Below are 24,045 nucleotides of genomic sequence, written 5' to 3'. Positions count from 1 at the left end.
TTATACTGCTCAGATAGGTAGACCCCCAAAAAATCATTACTGTGAACTCAGATATTCAGCACTGTCATTTCAGACAGCAAGTCACAGGAAGAATCAGCCAACCACAAACTACTCACTTGCCCATCATGGCTTGCATGTATCACATGATTTACAACCGATGGACCTGCTGTCTGAGAAACTGCATCCATTTGTTCATTAGAAGGATTAACAGGATCCTTGGAAAAGGTGAAGCACCGCCAAGCTACTGCATTCTGTCAAAGAAATAAAGTATTACAAGTATTAAATTGTCACTAATAGTAACGCTGAGCAAGCCTAGAAATGCAAGACAATTTTGAATTATCCAAGAAGTTTGGGGGGAGGGGGGTGGGAATAACAAATTAGCCTGTAGTTTCAGTTAGTAGTCCAGCAACCTCTCTAAAAAACAGTAGGAAATCCTTCTGCAGCAAAAGGGGACAAGCAGAATCTGGTTAGCTTACGCTTTCAAGAACTGCTGAAGACCAAATATCATCAGTCACCAAGATAACCCAATTCTTTAAAATCTTACATCTAGTGTCCAAGGTATATTTCTTAATGATATATAACATAAAGTGTGTGTTTGAGTATTAAAATGCAGTATCACATGATGTTAACTTTCACATACAGGAAGTTTTACTGTACTTACTGCATTAATAATAAGTCTAATTGGCACAAAAGCATGGGTTTTGTTGATAAGTTTTAAGGGAAGAGGCTTCCAGCTGCCAGAAGTTACGTCACCAAAGTCCAGACAATCTCCTTCTCCTGTTTCCACCTGGTTTTAAACAAAGAAGAACTTAGAAGGAAGGAAAACCTCCAAAATACACTACCATAGAAAAGCACCAGGAAAGTAAGGATGTTATTCACCTATTCCATCCTCTTAATGCGATATCCACATATAATACAAATGTCCTATCAAAGGTAGGAGGAATTTAAGAAATATGATTTCTCTGATATTAATAGGGGTTACAGCTAAGTTGCTCTCCCATATATTTTGCCTGAATCAGTTAAGCCAATCTTAGTGTATCCACCAGAATCCAGTAGACAATCAAATTATTTTGGCTAATTTACAATAAAAGTAAGTTTAAATTATGATTATTGTTAGCAAGTAAGACATGTCAGTTTTAGATACTTAAAAAGCCATTTAGAAAGTTAAAAGTTAAGAAAATAACTAAAGGGCAGTTAATTTTTGCTAGCTTAAAAACATTTAAGTGTCATGATGTGCAGCAAAATACAGCTTTTATTTGGTACTTTTTCCAATCTCAAGAACATAACAAGACATGCAGAGATTGAGCATAGGGTTTAATTTTAATTTAAATATGAAGCACATTTGAATGAATCCATGAAGAATATGGAGAACAGAAGATTTTTACAAACTACATAGAAAAAATGCATTAAAAATAAACTCAAATTTATGGAAGAGGCATTAAAAACTATGCATAAAAACATGAATGCATTCATGTACATTCATTACTTTAAAACACATACTTAGCCCAAAGCAAGTTAACAGACCACCTTAATAGGGGCAAAAAATTGTAAGCTGTGGCTAACGACTGAAAATTTTACTTTTATCAGCTATGACACAGACTACCAGGTAGTTTGTTCAGGAACCTCCAAAAGCATCATCAAGCCTATATCTGACTGTCCATACTTTTAAATTCTACACGAAGCCAGATTTAATTCTTAATGTCACACCCTCTCCTACCTGGTTGTTTTTCATGGTAAGACACAAGACAAAAGCATTTTATACATCCACTTACCTTTAATTTTTAATTAATCCAAAATAATTCTCTACAACCATAAACAAGCTGGAAGTAGTAAGAAACCAAGACAAAGTCTACTTGATGTAAAAAAATAAAGAAATCCTTACAATTGGAAATAAATGCTTTTTGTTACATTTAATGCCCAATCCAACACAGCAGATACCTAGGAAGCATTAGACACTTAAGATCTCATCCAGTGTTTTAATACTGAAAAATCAATACATATTAATTTATTCTTTTCAGTCAGAATCCTTTTTTTTTTCCAGTAGGTGCTCTTCCACAACTAGACCTTCCCAGACAGCAATAAACTTCTCCAACATTTTCTTATATTCTCTTCCCACTCAAAGCATATGAAATTCCAGTTTTCTTTGAGGACCAGCCCTGCATTCCTATTATTTTCTAGTGTCATTAAACTAATCATAAAATTGCAACAACAACAGAAGACCCACAGTCAGCATCTACTTACTTCTAAATTGGGATTTTCAGCGACTGCTGTCAGAACCACCCTTCTGGCCAAAGCTTCTGACTGAACAATCGTCTCGGCATCTGCAGAAACTGGCCAAGATGAAACATTGAGAATACACTGGAAGATCCCCGAATGAGAAGGCAAGAAAAGTATTTTCAGATCGTTGGTAGAATAGGATCCTACGATGATTTTGTTCTTGAAAACCAGACACTGATGCTTCATAGGATCCACCTGAAAAAGAAAACACCTGTCATTTTCAACAGGCCTTTTGCCAGAGGGCAGTTCCTTTCCAAATACTACATTTATCTGGCACCACTGCTCAGCACAGACATTTCATATATGTTTTCCCTCCATTTAATTAATGCATCTTCATATTCATGTCCCATTTCCATCCCACTCAACTGCAGGCATTTTCTTTTAATTTAAAGAGATAAGTCAGCCTGAAGATTGCTGGGATATCTTTCCAGCTTCTAGTGAAAAAATGACACTGGGCAAAAGAATTCGTTAAGTCAAACCCTGATTTTTTACAAAGAACAGTAGCAAAATAAGCAAACAAAGCCAACTCCACTTGGTGTTTGCTGCCATCAAAGATGGGAGGAAGAGCTATAGTGGAAGAATAATGGGAAGGTCAGTGTATGGAAGCCACCAGTCAATGCTAGCGCAAGTGTCTTAAAATTTCTGTTCTGAACATATTTATAGATAATTTTCAAGCAGGAAAGACAGACTGTAATGCGTACTCAGTGTATCCCAGAGTTGACTGAAAAAAATGGGGTTTAATTATACCATGCAATTCCTGGAAACAACTGTAAAGCAATTTCATAAAAAAAAAAAAAATCATCTCTTGATACAGTAGAATCTCAGGTTAGAATAGCTGCATAAAAGCCCCATGACATTGAAGTGATTAGAAAAACATGTAAAATATTGTAACTCTTGTATATGCCTGTGTAAATATGTATGCACACACAGAAGTGTGGTTTGATGATCTTTAAAGAGGAAAAATTCTGAAAAAAAGGAGAGCAAAACCACAAGTCACACTCCTGGAAAGACACATGCTACATCTGCTGGAAAAACATACCTAAGGAGGGATACAATCAGGATTTATAAAACTTACGAGCTGCAATATATTAAGTGCATCATTGTCCACTATTTCTCCGTAACACAGACCAAACAAAACCAGCAAGAACCAGATTTAAAACAAGGAAAGAGCAATAGTGTGTACAATCTACAACTGAACTACGAACAACACTTCTTAATTTCAACAGATTAACCAGATAAAGGGCAGTCCACCAAAAGCTATTAAGAACAGAAATAACATCTAACACAAAAGTTCCCAAGTATCAAACTGCCAGAAGCTCAGAGTACCCTACCTTCATTTGTTTTTATATTCTTTTCTGCTGAGTGTATTCATCAGTAAAAGAAATTAAATCAAACTGATAGACCTTTAATCTAACTCACTGTCACATTCTTGAGATATTTTACTTCTGGAACTGTGATAACAGAAATAGATAAAATTTAACAAAATTAAAGTGCAGGACAGCTGCTCTATGGCCTACAAGCTACTTACAACCCAAAGGACAATCCATCCAGCTTGAAGCTGGCTCCAAGTATTTCTCATTCTCCATCACTCAAGATCTCCTGATTTCAAGAAAACTAGGAGCAAACTGCCAAAAATGGTTTAGCAGTAACAGTTCTCAGTGTGGATGCTTTCCTGCCTAGGGTTGACTTTTATTACATACACAAGAGTGGGAACCAGTAAACTCAAACCTACCACACACTTCATGCACACAATACAATTCTACAAGTCAATCCTGTGATGTGGCATTCACCTCTCAAAGCCTACTTGATGTCGAGTGGCCAGGCTGAAAGAAGGTAGCACTGCTTTTGTGCATATTAACTATAAAATGGGGAAAACTACAAATCTGTACAGAGAGTTCTAGTTTTACCTGTGACAACTAATAAGATTACAGCATTATTCAGCTTTTTTTTAAAAAAGATATCTCTTACCTTTTCCCCATTAATTGAAACACTGAGTATTCCGATGCTGACCTGCAACCACCGGTCAGTTGGATTATAAATGCTAAGAACCGTCTGTGATGCAATTCCCACACAACAGGCATTAGGGAACTTCAGTTCTTCTGGCACTTTTACATGTCCTTCGGAAGAAAATGCGCTCCTGTTAGTTTCAAGTGCCCAGAAGCAAATCAACACTCAGGCTGCCACTATCTCAAGTTCATGAACTCATCTGACAAATGCTTCATTATGGCAAGGAAATGTTTGACTCTTACAGTTCTCATAAGGATGTTTTCCACAAGTCTGAAATTTGAAATGTTAATCGTTTCTAATTTGCATCTTTTAAGTTCTACTCTCATAGAAATAAATATTTATGGAAATAGCACATTCCATACACACCCATCAAATATATGTATACACAACTCATAAATGACTCATTGGTCACATTTTAATCAGTAGTAGCCCAACTAGGAAAATCTGAATATCAGCATTACGACATCCTGTTGGTATAAAACCAAGTAAAGAGTAGAAGTTCAAATTTCACTATATTAAAATGCACTAACAAGATCAATGACTTAGAACAATCAACAAACAAGCTACAGACTGTCACAAATAAAAACTCTTCAACCCCACTAGCTTGTCATTTAGACTGAAAGAATGAGCCAGAAAAGAAGTACAGCAAAAAACAAGACTGTAGGTTAAAAGAAGCCTTTAAAATGAAATAGTACTTTGCATTGCTTAGGTCTAGGTACAAAGTAACAGCAGAAAGGTCAAAAGACACTTGGCAGCTTGTCTTTCCCCTTCATAACCAGCAAACAGTTTGAGCCCACCACTCTCCTTCTTGGACTTTTGGCTTTAACTGACTGTTAATACCAAATTAGGCTGGAAATAGAAATGTCATGTACTTTCCTGATAATATACAATGGAATTTCCAGGGTCTTGCCTAGCTTGAAGTGCAGCTAGGATTTATCTTCCTCTTATGAACGACAGTTCTAGACCCTTTACATAAATGCAAAACTACTGAAGGATGAAGAATGCTAAAATTCTTCTACATTGTGAGAAACTTCTTTTAAAACTATTAGGGAGGCTGTAAGAATTCAGTGAACACCATTACACAAAGAAAATTAGTAATAGGGGATTTTTAAATAACAAAGACTGCATAAACAATAACTGCAGTTAAACACAGTCATCTTAATTTTATTTACTGTAATATAAGCAACATTGCTATGACCATTCTTGTCCACAGCTGTATTTTAAACACACTGTAAAAAACACACTTACCAATACCAGGTGACTTTGACAACTCCCACTCGTTTCTACCAGCTCCAAGAGGTTGTCCAGGACATGATTTTATATTTAAGATATTACTATTCCATGCAGCACAGTGTGGATTATAAAGTGAAGCTCCACCCAAAGAGCCAGGGCCAATATTTGGACCTAAAGGAATTCCTACAGTAAGTGGATTCTCTACATGTCCTGCTGGGATACCGGAACACGGAAGCCCTGCTGTAAGCCCAAAGCCTGAAGAGACGCAGCCATGAAACTGAGACAGAACTGTATTCCCAGTAGATGGCATATTTCCCAGATGCTGCTGTGCAAATGGAGTTGTTGCAAGAGAATGCCCTGCAAGCAAGGTGGGAACAGAAGAAGAAATCGCTTGACTCTCAGAGGTAGTGACATGGGATTTAAAGGTTGAAACAGGAATATACTGTTCACCAGATGAGTTTTGATTGCATGGTATGTAAGTGTGTAATCCAGAATATATGGGTAATACATTCACAGATTGTAATCCTTGTCTCTGTGCTTTGTCTGTTTGGTCCTGACACACTTCTTGTGTATCAACATTGACCGAACGAGGCTGAAAGGTGCATAATTTACTTGGTAAAGCTGATTTAACATGGTCTGGCTCTTTATGATTTGCTGGTACATTTGAAGGAATAGATGCAATTTGCTTTTCATTCTTTGGAAGACCTTCTTCAGACAGTTCTTGAGCCAGTACATTATCAAGTTTTCTTTGAAGACCCACAAGTTCATTTTCTTCTCGTTTCTGGTCAATACTAAGTACTGCTTCTTTTCTATTTCTTTGACATGAGTGGTCTTCTAGATTTTCCTTTGCATGATCCCGTGGAGGAGTTGGGCTGGCTCGAATTATTGTTGTGCTCAGTTCACTAGCATTTTCATCCTAGTGAACAAACACAACATGTAGTATTGCATATTTTAGAAAAGCAAACAGGGTACGTAAGACAGAACTTAATTATTAGTATTGCCTGTTAAGAAAACTTTCCTGTCTGACCATTATTGGTATTGCCATTCAATACAGTCAAGTTTGCCAAGTCTTGTCAGAAGTTTTACTTTTGTAAAACTGTGGCTCTTTGCCTCAAAAAGAAAAGCTGCAACTTCAACCTGTCTATTATCTCAAGTCATATTCTACTGGGTCTGCCTGGGATGGTTAATTTTCTTCTCAACAGTCCCTATAGTGCTGTATTTTTGGATTTGTATCCAAACCTACGTTGATGGCACACCAGACATACTTGCCAGCTTTTTAAGAAAGAGCTGAATTGCCTTGAACCAAGTCACCAATCAAAAAGGATTGAAGATGCATGAAAATGCACTGACACAAACATTTTCTTTGTGCGTTCACACAAAGAAATCTTTTAAGCCCAGACACCTTCCACTTTGTCAGGTACTCATGGTGTAGCTGGAATGAGCACACCTCAACCTCATTCTCGATTCCCCATAGTCCCAGAGTCTTGAGGGTTTTTTTCACTTGGGAATCAAGCTAAGAGAAAGAGAAATACAGATCATAAATATGCATATGCATATGTGTTCCAAGGATTCTCCTAGTGGGTTAACAGTCAAGAGCAAAAATGATTACAGCCTCTCATGCACTGTTTGTAGCTACTAACAATAGCATGGACACTGATCAGTAGAGGAGGACTGACCACAGGAAAACCACCCTTCCACAACCAGCATCACACTTAGCAGTCTTCACAGTGGAAGCATGGATGAAAATCCAGATATGTCCCCTACCAATCTGAAAAATCCAAGTGTTATTTAGATGTGCTACAAAGGTTAATTTTGTTGTTGTTGTTGTTAAGTACACCCATACCACAGATTCCATTTTCAAAAATGGATTTTCAAAATAATTTTTAAAAGTTTCAGAACCAAAACTAGACAGTGAGGTATCAAAGCAATGAGATATCAGCTCAGGACAGTTGTACCTAGAAAACTCTGACACGAGAACAAGAGAGATACACAAAGGGATCAAAAGTATTTACAGCATAAAGCAATTATTCATCTTAAGTAAACAGGACCTGGGAGGCAGGGAGTATGTGAAAGAAGGGGAAAGACCAATAAAGTAGCTGCTCAGACAGTTGTAGACAAGTAAGCTGCAAGTTACAATCCTTTATAAAGGGCATTCAGGGCAGTTGCCTAAGGTGAGACTGCTCACCAGGCCAACTCAACAAAAGAATAAATTTAAAAAAAAAAAAAAAAACCACCAAACATCACACACCCCAACCAACTAACCAGTCAAAAAACCCCACCAAAAACAAAAACAAAGACACCACAACAACACCACAAAGAAACACATGCACCTTTGACAACTGACCCTAATGTTAAAGGGAAAGGGCATCACTACTTAAAGAGACTGTACTATAGTAATTACTCAGATATGAGGGTAACACTAATACAGACACTTCTTGTCTGTTCAGGCAAGGGTCATGAAAGTGGCTCTTAATAAGAAAAAAGCAGATAAAAATCTATAAGTCACTCCCTCTCAGCATAAAAGATTACTAACCCAAAGGAATAAATTACCGCTGTGGGTATTATAAATGGGACTTACAGATGTACTCATAATACTAACATACATCTCTGGCAAAGTACTTGAGGATCTCCTTGCTGAGCACAACTGATAAAGATATCGCAAAATAAATGTAGTCACTCATATTTACACAGATAGACACGCAGTCACCAAAGCTTTTCAGCTTTTGTTTGTCTGTTTTTAAAGTTCCATCCACAGCTCCACACACTTTGGAAGAGGAGAGACAGTACAGAAAGATCTCATATTTCAAGGAATGCATAAACTCAGATAAAAGACAGCCAATTATTTTAATCAGCACAAGACTGCAAGTCTGAACACAAATTTCAATCTCAGAGTATACTCTTTTCTAAAGCAATAAAAACAGTCAGAATGACTGTCAGATGTAAAAAATTATAGTTTCAGTCCTGAATAAAAGTAGTACAAGCTAAACTATGTATTTATAAACGCTCCTCCAGAAAAAGAATCAAACCAGGAAAAGGATTCTCCTAACAGCTGAAGCTGAACAGAAAGGGACCATCAGGAGTGATGAAAGCAGATATAGATGAAAGGAAAAAAATACAACAAATCAAAGTTTTTCAAAAATTTGTAGTTCTTTGATTGTTTTACTATGTTTATAATTCATTAGAATATATGCATTTAGCACAATCTACTCCAGAGTTCAAATTTCTGAAAAATGAGGACTTGGGGAAAAGCAGCAGAATACTTTCTCCTTATGCACAACATGTCCTAAACCGTTCTGAAACCGTTTTATATTTTAGAATGACTTTGACCATTTAAAAGTTCTGTTTGAGGGTAAGGGAGAGGGGTTGTTTTGTTTTTCTTACCCAGTATGTCTCTGAACTATGTACTGCTGCTGTGCTCTTTTGGGCACTGCTGGCTGCAGAGATGTATGTCAGTCTGCTCATGCTTGGACTTGAGTAAACTGACTGAGGCAGGACATTCTCTTTGCAAGAAGATTCCTGATACTGGGACGGGCAAGTCAAGTCCTTTTCAGATCTGAAAAACAGATTCAAAGCATGTGAGTACTACAATATATTTCTAACGCTGCCCTCAAGAAAATCAATACGACACATTAGCTACACTATTCTAAAAGTCAGCTTGGGGATTCTGTTTAACTTAGTAAGCGGAAAATTGAAATCACAATTTTAACAGGAAATCCTAATATCCACATAACATGCCTGCAAGAATATACACACTCCTGCACACATGAACTTCTGAGAAATGCCCAACAGCCTGCAACTCTAATAACATGTACAAAACACTAACTGTAGTTAGATACCAAACAGTGAACTTAAAAGGTAAGTCAAAGAAATCAGCTGCCTCGTCTTTTTATGAGACTGCACATAATTATTAGCTACTGGCCATGTCTATATATTCAAGACTACATTAATTTAGCTGTAATCTTATAGCTTATGGCAGTTATTGTTATGGAAGCTGATTTAAAAAACATTGCTCCTTCAGTTGCAAAGACTTTAAACCTCAGACACAAGGATCCATCAAGATACAAAGTGGTCAAAAGCAATACAAATATTTCTACCCATCTGCTCTCACAGCAAGCAATGGTTCGAATCAGAGAACTAAACAGTTTAAAAAACACATCTTCATTGGTCTACAGAATGTCAAGGTTAGTCTACGAATGAAGTCTTAGCCTAATAATGAGCTTCTATAAACCTACATGAAGGACAAAACTTAAAATAGAACTTGATCCCTCAACAATCCTCAGGAAGCATTAATTCTTATAACCTGCACCAAGAATTTACCCTGAAAACGCTGTTCCAGAAGTCTCACTAGGAGAAGAGTGAATCAGAGGTGAAGTTGAAGGTCTGAAGCTACATTGCTCATCCTCCAGATGCTCTAAGTCACATTCAGGTAGAATGGATTTATGGTCTATCAAATAAACAGAATTTAATAATAGTATTTATTTAAGCACACGTCTACTGTAAAGAAAAGCCTTTTCAACAACTGGTTACATTTATATAGGTCTACTTACCAGTACTATTTTGGGAAGCTGGGGAGAGCTTCTCAAAAGTTACATGTTTTGCATTCCCACCACAAGCAGTACTGGCATCCTTGCTTCTCTTCTCTACTTCTGCATTTTGCTTCCTTTCATCATTGTCCAGTTTCTGCCTAGGCTTTGCATTTGTAGGACTTAGTGAGACGTATTTAGTAGATTGCTTGGCAGGTTTTAAGTTGCTAAGACATGAAGTATTTCTTGTACCTCCCTCCAACAAATCATTACGTGGTTCAGGAACAGCATTTGTTGCTTGATCTACTGTTTCTCCATCTTCCCTTATACAAAATCTACTACTGAGATTGCTGTTCTGGTAAGCAAGCGGACTTCTCTGTGCCACTTCCCTGTTCGCTGCTAAAGGAATTCCACGTGTGTGGGCTTCATTTCTATTAAGTGTATCTGATCTAACATCAGCACCCATTGACTGTAAATGTTTACTATTTACTACATCTGACAACTTTTCTGAATATTTAACATTATCTGCAGTTACGTCCTCACAGTTTGGAACACCAGACAGACTGGAAAAATTGTCACTATCACCTCCTTCATTGAGATAATTCAGCAATCTCTTCTCTACTTCTTGCTGTTTGCTATGATTATTCATCAGGTCTTCTGCAAGAGCATCCTTACTTTTATCTTTACCCAGTAACAAGGTATCAGAGGTAAGATTCTGGGCAGATGCTCTGTGTTTCACAATACTCTCGTATTCGCTTTCACGGCCGTTCTCATCCGTTTTTCTGAGGTATTTTTCCACATCAAATACACTGTTTTCCTCGTTGCTGGATAATACCTGATTAGTAGAGAGTTCCGCTTCTTTAACAATTCCAGGAAGGAAGTGTGTTCTTTTACTTTTATTAGAGAGTGCCATCATCATAGCAGCTAGCTGGGAAGGTTCAGCACTGGTTGAAGCATTAGCGATGGCAGCTGCAATTGTGCTAATACTCAGGACAGAGTCAGAATGATTAGATAAGCCATCCTCAAATTTGTCTTTATGAATTCCATCCTACAACAAAACAAAAGGCATCACAGTAAGATATTTTTTTGTTTAGTGTTTTGTTTTCTGTATTTTGTTTGCTCGCTTGAATTATTTTGCATTTCAGTATACGGTTAATATATTAACATTTCTAGTTGTCACGTTTTTAATTGCCTGTCAAGAAGGAACACTGCAATAGTCATAATTCTAATTCTGCTGATTTTTTAAGTCTACTCCACAAAGGTTTTTTTTTAAGATTAAAAAAGATTGCCTGCTAGTAAGTCTTAGTTGGTGTAAAACTTTTTAAATGCTAAAAGACTTTAATTCAGTTGGAAGAACTGGGAGTAAAAACCCACTGAAAACAACAGCAAAGAAGGTACCATGACCAAATATACAGTAAACTCCCATTTAACTATAAATCTTCTACCTCTCTACAGGGGGAAGACAAGGTTATTCCTACTGTTTTCTCTGTCACTCAAGTCTGATTTGTTCTTTAGTTTTCACATTGGCCACACTTGGCAAAGAGCATGAAGTACATAGAGAGTCATGTCCAGACCAGTCTCTCCCACCTCTCAGACAACACACACATTCAGCAAGAATTGAAAACAGCTGTCCTCCTGCAGATACACATGTATGTCTTCACAACATCCTCATAAAAAGATGCATAAAGTATGGAGCAGATAAGTAGACTGTGACTGGACCAAACACTGGCGGGGCTGAGAAGCTCAATGGGTTGTGATCAACACCACAAAGTCCACCAGGAGGCCAGTCACTCACTGGTAGAGTACTCTGGGGATCAAGACAGGGGCCAGTACCCTTCAAGAAGTTCATTAACAATGTGGATGATGGGGCAGAGTGCACCTTCAGCACGTTTCATCATCATACAAAACTGGGAGGTGTGGCTGATGTGCCAGGAGAGTCAGCTGTCATTCAGAGGGACCCCAACAGGACAGAAAAATGGACTGTGAAGTTCAAAAGGAAATGCCAAGACCAGCAACTGAGGAGGAATAACTCCATGCACCCATACAGGCTGCGGACCAACCAGCTGGAAAGCAGTTTGGCAGAAAATTACTTGAGGGTACTGGTAGACAGAAAGTTGACCATGAGCCAGTGGCAAAGAAGGTCAACAGCATCCTGGCCTACATTAGGAGGAGCATTGCCAGCAGGCTTAGGGAGGTGACGTGTTCAGGCAGAGAAGGTAGGTATCTAGGATTACCAAATTGAAAATACACTTTTTCAGACTTGCATCCATGTTGATATTCTTAATTTCTATCAACTAAAAGACTTTATTCCTACAGTAAAGACAAGCTGTTTTCATTTAAAAAAAAATAGAAGGGCAGGACAGAGATGAAATTCAGACACTTGATGGCAGAATGTTAATAGCCTATGAGTCTCTGAAAAACTATAGGCTGACAGACTAAACAACTCCAAAAGTGAATTTGGAAGAAAAAGGAAAATGAAATGGTGATACTAACACCTGACTCACTACAGGATCATGCCATTCTAATGAAACCATCCTAACAAACAGTGGCGCCTATTAGGATTCAAATGGTCAATGTAAGAAGAAATGAGCTGATATCAAAGTCCAAATTTAGCTGTAATCAAAGAAACAATAATAACCGGAATCAGTTGAATTTTATTTCATTTCACATTGCACTTTAGAGAAAAATACAAGACAAATACCTTTGCTTCACTTTTGGTAGCAGGTTCTGTATTAATGCTTTTATGTATTCCAGCTACAGTATCCATCCTATGCCCTGAACCTTCCCAGCTAGTAGAATCTGCATGTTCTTTTTTTTGTGATTCTACGTCATCTAACAACAACAACAAAAAAGACATGGAGTTAATTTACAGTAAGGAAATTGTCTAACAACCTGCATTCCTGGGATAGACTTGCTCCATTAATGGTCTGTAGAAAAAGAAGAGCTGTTCCATAATTACCTGAGAGCACCTCAGACAAGTGTGAAATCTCTTGGATGGTGTCACCTCCTGATGAATCGGACTGCCTTAGCAAAGCAACAGGTTGCCTCTTCTTCGGAGATGTAATGTAGTAACCAAAAGATGGCTATAACAAAAAAAATACCCCAGAATACAGCATGAGTAAATTTCATCATTAACAAAATAGGTTCAGTGGGCTTGCAAAGCAGTTTCAGCCCACAGTGCCTGCCCAGTTTGTGTTTGGCTCTCATACCATTAAGAAATAACATGTGCCTCCTAGCATTGCAAGTGCCTAATCCAAATATATATTTCCCATATCTATAAATACATAAAATAAACTAACAAATGTCATGGTTGAACCCCAGCTAGCAACTAAGTACCACACAAGCCATTCGCTCACTCCTCTCACCACCAGAAAGAGTTGAAAAGAACAGGTAAACCTTGTGGGTTGAGATAAGAACAGTTTAATAATTGACACAAAATATAACTATAACAATTGTAAAGAAAAGGAGAAAAGAATACAATCCAAGATAAATGAGTGGTGCACAACACAATCACTCACCAGTGCCCAGTCTGTCCCTGAACAGTGATCTGTGGCTGCCAGCCAACTCCCACCATCTATAGACTGAGCATCATGTTCTATGGTACAGAATATCCCTCTGGCCAATTCAGGTCAGCTGTTCTGGCCATGCTCCCCCCCAGTTTCTTGTGCACCTGCTCACTGGCAGAGCATGAGACACTGCAAAGTCCTTTATTTACAGTAAGCACTACTTAGCAACAACCAAAACATCAGTGTGTTATCAACACTATTCTCACACTAAATCCAAAACACAGCACTGTACCAGTTACTAAGAAGGAAACCATCACAACTGAAACCAGGACACAACTTACATATACCAGTTACACAAAACAAAGTACACATGCTCTCAGCATCTCTGCCCAGAGTCAGGCTCTGCCACTGAGCCTCAGAATGCATCAGGACAGAACACACCAACTGCACCAATTCATCGGAACACAAGTGAACTTCACAAGCGTACTTGTCTTCTTCCTCCCATAGTACACGCTTTCCCATCCTTTTTTACTCTGCAACACAGATGAGGATCCTGTCTACCAAGAGCAGATGAGAGAAGAGCCAGGTATCCCATAGATGTAAGAAGCATACAGATGTCGGTAAGTCGAACCTAGATGACTTATACTGAAGTTGGGCATTTCCCTAGAGAGCGCATCAATTATCAGCAGCCATTCAAAGATGCCCTCACTGTTCAAATACCCTTGTCTGAGCTGCATTTCATTCAACTATTATGTGAACCTCCAACATGTGCCCGGTATATGATGTACCTTTCTCCCTCTAATCCTACACATAATTAGTTTCTGACCAGAAGGTGAAGGTCAACATTCATGGGTAACATTAGCCAGCACATCACAAATTCCAGGTGGGAAACTAAAGTCAATCCAGACCTCTCTCACACAGATAATTTCCTTCATAAGTCAACACAGAAAATTAGTTCTCAGAATTAGTTACAAGATAAGCAGTGCTAGTTGTTGTTTTTCTTCTCCTTCTCTTTTCTATCAATATTAAGATACATACCCGTTTCACATCACTGCCTCCACCAAGACAACCAAGAGCTTCAGATCTCTGACCAAAGAACTCCCCCAAAGACAAACGTAAATAACTGGCGTCTTTATCAAGATCAGATGTTCTCAGCAGAATGCAGCTATTAGCAGATTTCCATGAAGTATTTGCTAATTCAGATGCATTTGAACTGTCTACTCTTTCTGCCTGCAGAGAAAGACATTTCTGAAGTTGTGACTTGTAAATAAATTAGAGAACTATTCTGTTTACATTGAGATAGTTACCTGCACAAGTCTGTGTGCTTTCTCAAATTCTTCCTCGTCCTGTGCAATCATAGCTGCAGCTTCAGCTTAAAACCAAAGAGAACTTTTATTAAAACAAGGCATAAGTTATTAAGTGTCATCATTACTATCTTTCATCACTAAACTGAATTCTGATGGACAATTATTGCATATATAATTCTAGATCTGAGACACTTTGAGACACGTTAGGAGTTAATCCATCCTGTTTTGGTGAGAAAAGTTATATAAAATCACTTTTAAATGGGTACTCACTGGATCTTAAGAAACTAAAGTGAAATCAGCATTTAGCTAACCAGCTCAGGGGTGAATAAAGGAAGTCTCTTACAGCCTTAACCCCAAACTAAACTATAACTTTTCACAGGTTATGCTACCCATACTAGCTAGAATCAGGCATCATGTGGCTACTTCAGAACAAGCTTTTACTATAGCTGGGATTGAAAATTTATTTCATCAAGGTGGTACCTGTGAACTAGAGCAAAGAAACAGACTGATTTGTACCACTTCATGAAAAACTTATGCAAATTAACAGGCCAAATAAACCAATCTTACTTTTGAATTCAAATTATTGTACTGCACAATTACCACCTACAGAACAATGAACACCTCAAGTCTCTTCACCAAAACTATGTGGTAAACTGATCAAGAGGTACTGCTCTACCAGCTTATTTCAAAGTATCATTAAGTTCACCAAAACTTCTAAAATATGCAGTTTTGTACACAGAGCATCCCTAGTCATAGAGGGTCCAGGGCAAATGGAGGCATAAGTCAAGAATGGACACAGACTTGTAAAGTGAACACCGGTGTTAACCACAAAAGTACTCAAGAGAAGTTGCAATACATGCTCTGAGGAAAGAAACAAAGTTGGAATACAAGAAGTTGAGCAATCCAACTGTATTTCCTCACAGCAACCTGGCGCTATAAATGACCCATAGTGATATCCAGTTGAACTCTTAAGTCAATATCAGTTCTTTTTTAATCCTCTGTATAAACATTGTAGCTCTCTGGAGACCTTTTGAAGCACTGGGAGCTCAAGTGAGCAATCCTGCATTACTCCACACAAGAATACAGCGTATGCACAGTTTGCTGACAGACGGACGTCATGAATGAGACTCAGAAGCATCAGATGTAACATTTCCTTTCTGTTTCTACAAATAACATCTCTTCAGCTGTCAAACTCCACACTTGAGCATTGCAGACAGACAAGCAAACTAGCAGCCAGAAGAATGCTAACAACCTTGAATTTGTGTGTTATCCTCTACTGTGCAAAGAGGTGGGCCAATCAGCTCAAAAGCAGAATTGCTTTAAAAACCCACCAGCTGGGAAAAACCTCAACAGCCTTGGAAAAATTTACAACAGTCTAATATTTGAATCACTCAACAGTGCAAGTCTAAGAAGCAAGAATGTGTCAGAAATATAATGGTATTTGAAAAATAACGGAAGAGCACTACTTCATTGACACAGCAGATGGGGAGGTTTTTCCCAAATGGGATCATGTTTGCTTGAACCAGCAGAAAACCACTACAGTGTTGAAAAACATTGTTTCAGCCAGTCAACCTCATTATTTCGACCAGTTTGATCCCTCATTCAGAATAAACAGTTTTAGACAACAGCATACACAGCATTCTCCTGGAAAGAAAGAAGAACCTTGAGTGCACCATGGACATCTTGAGAATACAGTAGCCCATACACACATCAGCTTTAGAAATTATAAGAGACTAGGAGAAATACTCTTGCACACATGGCTTGAGAATCTGTCTAGTAAAGCAGACGACTAGATGACATTTTTGTGCTAAGGAATTGATTTGTCTACAGTGGCACATGTTAGAATGCTTTTTCTTTGGTTTCAAAACACCCTTCCTGTGAAGAGTAAGAAATACAGAAAGAAGTTATCAGCTATAAATAATGATAATATCATTATAGGCTACAATCAGCATCAACTTTCAAATAGTTTGTAGTATGTAAAGCCTGGAAGCTTTGCAACACTAAATACTGATTTGTTGAAGTAAAAAAAAAAAAAAAAAAAAAAAAAAAAGGAAAGTTTACTTAACACTGTTACAGACAAGAGCTATTTAAAAAGGAAAAAGATTACATACACCCAGTAATGAATTCCTCCTTTATTTTATCATCTTCAGACAGATTTAAATCTTGTTCTTCATCAAATGAAGTATAATATGCAAGATCAGTCACCCATCTGCCCTCTTCATTTTGATAGACAATGCTGTGTGGTAAATCACCTGAAAGATACATGAAATGCTACACTGTGGACTAAAATTAAAAGGAATATAGTAATATCTCCTTATTTTAGATCAAAGTTAGATTAATCTAGATTAAGTTCCCTTGCCAGAAGTCAGCAACAATTAAAAAAAAAAAAAAACCTCAAGATGCTGCAACTGCAAGCTTAAACTAGGTTCATCAGCAAAAAAAAACATTTAAGTGTAACAAATGTTTCTTAAAACAAAAGCAAGTCAAAATTTATTCATGCTACACTGTTTTTTATTACCAACTCCCACAGCTGAAGAAAAATGCCTAGCTTACAATTTTATTTTTTTCCATGCAACAGAATGCATGGCCCCAATTGCATAGATGGGTTGTATCTAAAGCATCCTACCTTTGTCTGCTGCACCTAAACTTAAGTTCTCAGAGCTGTCTCCAGTTGGTGACAGGTAAGCATCAGGAAGACCAACTTCACATTCAGGTGCCTCTGCCTGAGGTGCACTTGCACTAAGAACTTCAGGAGTGGTGTCATGCCCCAAAGACCCTCTTGCTGTGTTTAGTACTTCTGCATCAGAAGAAGCAGCCTGAGAGTCAGAGGACTGTATTTCTTGCTTTGGAAGGACATCTGAGACATCAGCTTTAAGGCTGTCCATGCACTGGAGATACAGTGAATCTAATCGCAACTCAGCAGCAGCGCGGGAACCCAGCACATCTCCAGTAGCCATGGAATTCTTCGAAAACAATAATCATTTGAAAAGTGTCAGAAGTGTAGCTGTTAGCTATTTGTACTAACAGTTCTGGATACAAAACATTCCAAGTTAACTATGCTCAAAAAAAATACCTAAACCCAAAGCTGTGTTATTAAATTTTTGTAAAGAAAGGCTGGGTTGTTAGTTCAACCTCTAGAAAGTTTTCAAACACAGTGCCATCTTCTACTACAGCCTTACTCTATAAGATTACCAGGAATTTAAATGGCAATTTCATACCAGTTGCTGTACTGCTCTAGGCAGCATCTCTCTCTGCACAGGACATCCAGTTATCCCTTCATTTTGTGAATCTTCATCACTAGCATTTCCAGAGTCTACTCCTGTCACAGCCTTATAACTGGCAGAATCCTCAAAGTTCGCCTTTAAATTAAAAAATTAAAAATAATAAATATTAAAGTTATACTAGAACAGATATACCAAAGGAAAAAAATTAACACTACGGGGCCTTTCACAATATTAAAAATTTCTTAGTAGGAAAAATACTATCATACTTTGTTTACTTGTGCCACTGCCATAGGCATCTCTAGCTGCCAGGACCACCACCAAGGACAATAGTTCCTGGCTGTGCCAATCCATGCATCTGCCTCCAAATGCATACAGAGCAAGAAGATGGGAGGATCCCTTCTTTTTTCCTACTATATGCTCTCATTCCCTTTAACATGAGCATCGTGCTACTCCTCTTTGCCTTCTGGTTGACCCACTGTTGGATGAGGACTCCAAATCCAACTCAGAGCCCCACTGCCTATCTACAGCGCAGTGGAGCAGGAAGATCTTACACCAATAGAGAAGACCTGAGATCAGAGAGCAGAACTCCGTTATTCTCACTCTTCAAACCACTTATCCCTCTCTTCATGTTCAGCTGTAGACCAGCAACCAGCAGCCTATGCCGACTACTTGTACAGGGATAGCATCACTTCCCACAGCCCGGAAACTCTGATGTCAGTCGGGAAATTTCTGAAATTTCAGAAGCTACAGTTTATTTCACTGTTTAAGATCAATCATGCTTTTCCACTCTGGTCAAGCATGAGACTGCCAGGATTGCATCCACTGCTGCAAAGCCAAGAAAATGGAAAGGCACTTAATCCCTGGCAACCTATATGCGATGGAGCTAACTGCTGCTCAAAGGCAAACCACAAGCCAGCCAGTTGCTGCCACACATTTACCTTTCACACACCTATCAGTTATTTAAGAGACTGACTTACTTCTCCTGGAAACACAAGTCTGTGATGCTATACACTTAGTAACACCTTCGACATTGCTACCCAAGACTTAAAGAAGGAGTGATCAAAGAGAGAATTTATAAATTAACTGTATGATAGGAAAGAAGTGCCTTAATAGCTATAGAAATAAAAAGAAAACACCAAAAAAACAGGTAAAACTAGCTCTATTTAAGAATAGCAAGAAATTTAACTACTGGAAGTCTGTTTAACGTGCCCAAGGACCATTTGGCATGATGAGCTTTGAAATTTAAACCTACTTGAAATAAGCCATTTTCAGAAAGCTTCAGCGCTCTCCAGCATTCTGAGAGTTTCTGCAGGTTGGTGTCTCCTCTTGTCATTTCTGGTTTTATCAGCTGCTCAAAATAGGCTTCTAGTTCATTATCAAAGAATTCCTCATCATCAATATCATCATCTATTGAAAGAGAAGAAAATAACCACTTTTAATGGTCATGATAAATCACCTGACATACTATCAAAACAGCTCCATCATTTCTAATACACTGAGTCTCACAACACACAATCAGATCAGAATTATCCTGTTTTTCCTTAAAACAACTGGGTCACAGAAACATTACCACATGACCAGTGATACACAGCAAAACAAGTTGACTGCATGCTACCATTTTAACTTCCAGGCTATCAAATAACTTATCTTCCTTCACACATCTATACACCACCACATCCCAACTAGTAACGCATATATACACTTATAAATTAAAAGGAAAATATATGTAACATTGTTCACACTTACCAGAAAGTGACTGAAGCATATATATATATATTCTCTATTTCAATGGCAAAAAATGTTAAGTGCTACTACTCAAGTATGCAATAACACTGAGTCACAGTTGTAGACTCAGCTACCAAGGGTTATAAACGTACTTACCCGTGGCATCTTCGTCTGAGCTTGGAAGAGATGAGAGTTTCTCATTTTCCAAAAAACTTGAAAGGCTATTGCTAAGATGATCACTTGAGATTTCAGTTTCTATCAACCTTTCAGAAGGTTCAGATGGACCAATCTGTGAAAAGCATCCACAAAGAAACATTTCTGGGAGTTACTAGCTATTGTATAAATTCATTTAATAATAAACAATTAATGAGGTTAATAATATTACAAAACTCCCCACACACCTTTTTTATCCCTTATCCCAGTAAACACTCTAGTTCCAATGGACTTCACCTGCTAACTTCCAGAATGGGTGCATGCAAAAAACACAGGGATCAAAAGTGGGGAAAGAGAGGAAAAAGCATCTGTATGACACCAAACTTAAAAGACCTCAAAATGAAAGTACTGAACCACAGCATTAAAGAGTTTATACTAGAAAAAAATGCCCTCCTTCATTCATTGAGCTGCAATACAACTCAAAAGTACAAAGACAAGTCTCAATAGTTTCCTATGCTGCTAAAACAGTGGTTCTCGAGAAATTCTACACCTAGATGCACCTTTTGTTGGAAATTTCTCCAAACAAGCATGTGAAATTATTGATAAAGTAATATTTCAGCTGAATCTAGCTAACTGCAAATACTTTATCTTTTCTATAGCTGAGTGATTTTTTAAAAAAGCATAATGTAATGTCTGTTTTGGATTTAGTCTCACATTCTTTGTGATCAACAGATTCATCTTTGACAGACAGCAAAAAGTCAAAGTTTAGAAAGTAAAGAATTTGAAAGGAACTTGAGTTATGGTTTTTAGAACACAGCCTGAGAGCATTTGACTGTAACTCACTGACCACTGTGGGCCCTACAAGAACAGAATGCAAGAAAACTAAATGAATTTAGCAAATACCAGCTGACACATTAAGGAGTACATATCAGACAGCATTTGGTTGCATCCTGACACATATTTTCTACAAGGACCAGGAGATCTCCCATATCTGTCTGCCTTGTATCTCCGTGTCCACAGCTGTCAGCTTCTCTAACACAGCAGAAAAAACAGCTAAAGCCTAACCCTACCTGACAACACCTGCAGCTATTTGCTAGCTCTGGGATAAAGATACACACACACAAATACAAAGGCAGCAGGAAGATTGTGTTCTCACAAATGGTGCAGTTTTTAATGTTAAGGAGAGTGAAGAAGTCATCTGAACTCATAGTCCTCAAAATAACAAACATATACAGAGGCAAGTCAAATCAGGTTGTTACTTCAATTTCCGAATGTGCTCCAAACAGTTTCTCAAAAGGCTTAGGTTAACTAAGGTCACTAAGGTTAACTACAATGGGATAAAAATGCAAGGTCCTTACATTGACAAAGGACTACAGGACATCAGAGGCTAGGAGCAAATTAAAATTTTCACAACTGAGGAAGATTAGATGGAGTCATGCTCCCATGGTACTTATTACATTAAGTGATCTGCAAAATGGAGGCAAAGTGAGGTGTGACACAACCAGCGTGCCAGCACCCTTACAAACTTAAGGGAGACATGATACAGGACAATAAACACGGTTCAATGCCCTCCCTCCTCCTTGCACAGAATGAAGTCTGTGAGGTCTAATTACAAGACTGACATTAGAAAACCTTTAATTTCACTGTATTTGGAAAAGCTTTTACCTGGTTATTCTTAACGTCTGGAAGAAAACACATTCCACTTGGCAAATCTGAAACAAAAGAATGCAGTGTAGTCAGTATTTTATTATATGCTCATGTTATACTCCTAAGTGTCAATTATTCTCTAAGACAGCAGACTAAGCCTCCTGAAGGTTGTGCTACACACCATAAAAATAACCCTGAAACATACATATTACCACAACACCAAAGCTTATACATTCCTGTAACAATGACCTGAACTATCTGTGAGTAATTGAAAAGGCTTCATCAGGGCTAAAACTCTAAAAATTATGAAAGACAATTATTGCCTTAAGGTTTTCTACAAAGCAGAGCAAAAAAGTAAGGAGTCCCAGGCTGCGCTAGCAGAAGTAAGAAGCAGCATTCTCTTCCACTATTGCATTTCACCTACTGGGCCAATTCTTTTTTTGGATCACTTTAAGCAGCTTCCACTTGTCTTTGTGTTACATCCACCCCCAATCCAAATAAGACAGAGAACCTTTTAGACATGCACATGTAGATTTTTGCAAAAAAAGGTTCCTAATTCTTAAGTAGCAGATGTGAATAAAAGGCAATTTCCAGACTAGGATACTAAATCCTGAATGAACAATAAGTTAAAACCAAGTAACTAAGTCTAATCGGCCACTATCAAGTCTAAACACCGGGCAGTCCCATTCTTGTAAAGTACCGTGATTTTGCTGCCACAGTTACTGCCACTTCCTCAAGAGCACAGTAGTTAGTGACTGAAGTCAACATTTCCCTGTTAGAAGTGTGTGTTTCAAAAGGGTCCTTTTACATTAAAGATCACAGTACTTTCTAACTGAACATGTTCTTTGTCAAAATTATTAATACTCCCCTCACAAAAAACCTTCACAAATACTCAGAGTTTAGAAAAGGTAATGACTAGAAACATAAATTTACTAACTGTATTTATTGAATTTTAAGAAATAAGTAGAATTTAATCACAGGACAGACATTAGCAAAACCCCCAAACAAGTTCAATATCAATAGCCATGCTTTAAAATAAGTTGCAGAAAATTCTTTTGCTCACACTACTCTATTCGTGCTTCAAATAAACTACAGTTTTCACAGCAAGTATTCAAAACCACTTTTTCATGCATCATCTCACTAGAAGAGTGTGTTTCCAGATCCCACAGCTGCAGTTAAAACCTCTATTACAGGTTGGAATAGGGCAAGAAGAGAGATGTTAGTTAAAATACAATCTCACAGCCTTACACCTACTAAAACAGAAGGGGTAGAGGACAACACACACTTCTTCCACAGAGTTCCTGGAATTAAGTCAGAATACCACCTGCATTCTAGTATGCTACTCTACAGCAAACATTATTTTCACCAGCTTCCTGTCTAGCTTTGTACTTTGGGGAATAATCCAAGAACATAATGTCAACCACAAGCTTTCTCAGTTTTCAGTTTGCTCACATCCAAGAGATTACTTTTCAGAACCCATTTATACTCTGCCATAGAGCAGTGAAAGGGTCAAGAGAAGACATCTGTAGCATAAAAAGCTTATTACAATGACAGCAAGTATAAAACTTTTCCCAAAATTTAATACCTTCCAATTGCTCAGGAGGCAAGGCTTCACGTAAGGTACCTTGACTGCGATTTGAATGCTCAGTGACGTTCTGACCCTGCTCTCCATACGCTGAGTGGGATTCTTTCAGACTAACACAAGTTGTCTGAGGCTCTACAACTTGCGCAGCAACTTCCCTACAAAGACATTAAAAATTAGTGAGCTACACAGACCAACATGAGTGTACAACATCTCTCTAGATAAAGATTTGATAAATTCTCCAATTGCCTCATCTCAGCCAGCTGTTTCCAAGAGCAGAGATTCTACAGACCTGTCATTTTACAATAAAGGAATAAATATCAAGATTACCAACCAAGGACTTCAGTTTCACAATCGAAACTGTGAAACAAATAGTTAAATTTCATGCAATATATGCCTCTTTACCTGTTTGTTCCTCTCTTTCATTTCTGTAAAAAGGGGTCTACTCTGAGCAAGTTCCATGATCCATTTGAGATAAAAGTCAAATCTTAAGAGAGGACTGTCCCAAGTCCACAGTATCAGCAAGCTTTTTGTAATATTAAATTAGGGACTAAACTGTAAAGAACATGATTTACTAAAATTATATGTAGTTAAATAACAGCTTTTGTAATTCTGCAGGAATGTTACTCTTCACTTCTGGTTTTACAGAACTTCCACACGAGTTATTTCCTACAAAACAGCAATCACTGAGACTACAAGGAAGGTAAATTTAACAGAAATTGATGTTCCTTCCTGTATGCAAACTGCACAATACTTACTCAGAACAGATTTAAATCAGTGCAACGTATTATTCACACACATGACACGAACCAGAAAGATCAGCTTAATTCTAGATTATGTAAAGTAAACTAGGCAAATACA

At 37.9% G+C, this 24,045-nt stretch overlaps 1 protein-coding gene across 1 annotated transcript in view; it reads right to left on the bottom strand.

The window, feature by feature from the left end:
• The window catches only part of CEP192 (centrosomal protein 192), a 74,855-nt gene that overhangs the window by 32,364 nt on the left and 18,446 nt on the right, over positions 1-24,045 (bottom strand). The window contains exons 13-31 of the mRNA XM_050329399.1: positions 23,188-23,342; positions 21,621-21,667; positions 19,959-20,091; positions 19,330-19,484; positions 18,072-18,212; positions 17,480-17,816; positions 16,965-17,105; positions 14,854-14,918; positions 14,585-14,776; positions 13,000-13,123; positions 12,742-12,872; positions 10,065-11,088; positions 9,835-9,961; positions 8,899-9,070; positions 5,533-6,433; positions 4,246-4,394; positions 2,242-2,472; positions 662-787; positions 117-251 (exon numbers count right to left, since the gene is read on the bottom strand). Of these exons, the coding sequence (XP_050185356.1) occupies positions 117-251; positions 662-787; positions 2,242-2,472; positions 4,246-4,394; positions 5,533-6,433; positions 8,899-9,070; positions 9,835-9,961; positions 10,065-11,088; positions 12,742-12,872; positions 13,000-13,123; positions 14,585-14,776; positions 14,854-14,918; positions 16,965-17,105; positions 17,480-17,816; positions 18,072-18,212; positions 19,330-19,484; positions 19,959-20,091; positions 21,621-21,667; positions 23,188-23,342 (4,486 nt within the window). The remainder of the gene's footprint in view (positions 1-116; positions 252-661; positions 788-2,241; positions 2,473-4,245; positions 4,395-5,532; positions 6,434-8,898; positions 9,071-9,834; positions 9,962-10,064; positions 11,089-12,741; positions 12,873-12,999; positions 13,124-14,584; positions 14,777-14,853; positions 14,919-16,964; positions 17,106-17,479; positions 17,817-18,071; positions 18,213-19,329; positions 19,485-19,958; positions 20,092-21,620; positions 21,668-23,187; positions 23,343-24,045) is intronic.

The sequence above is a fragment of the Myiozetetes cayanensis genome, unplaced genomic scaffold, assembly GCF_022539395.1.
Source record: "Myiozetetes cayanensis isolate MyiCay16 unplaced genomic scaffold, myiCay2020 scf1, whole genome shotgun sequence".
Taxonomy (NCBI): domain Eukaryota; kingdom Metazoa; phylum Chordata; class Aves; order Passeriformes; family Tyrannidae; genus Myiozetetes; species Myiozetetes cayanensis.
This window is presented reverse-complemented; position numbering and strand designations above follow the sequence as displayed.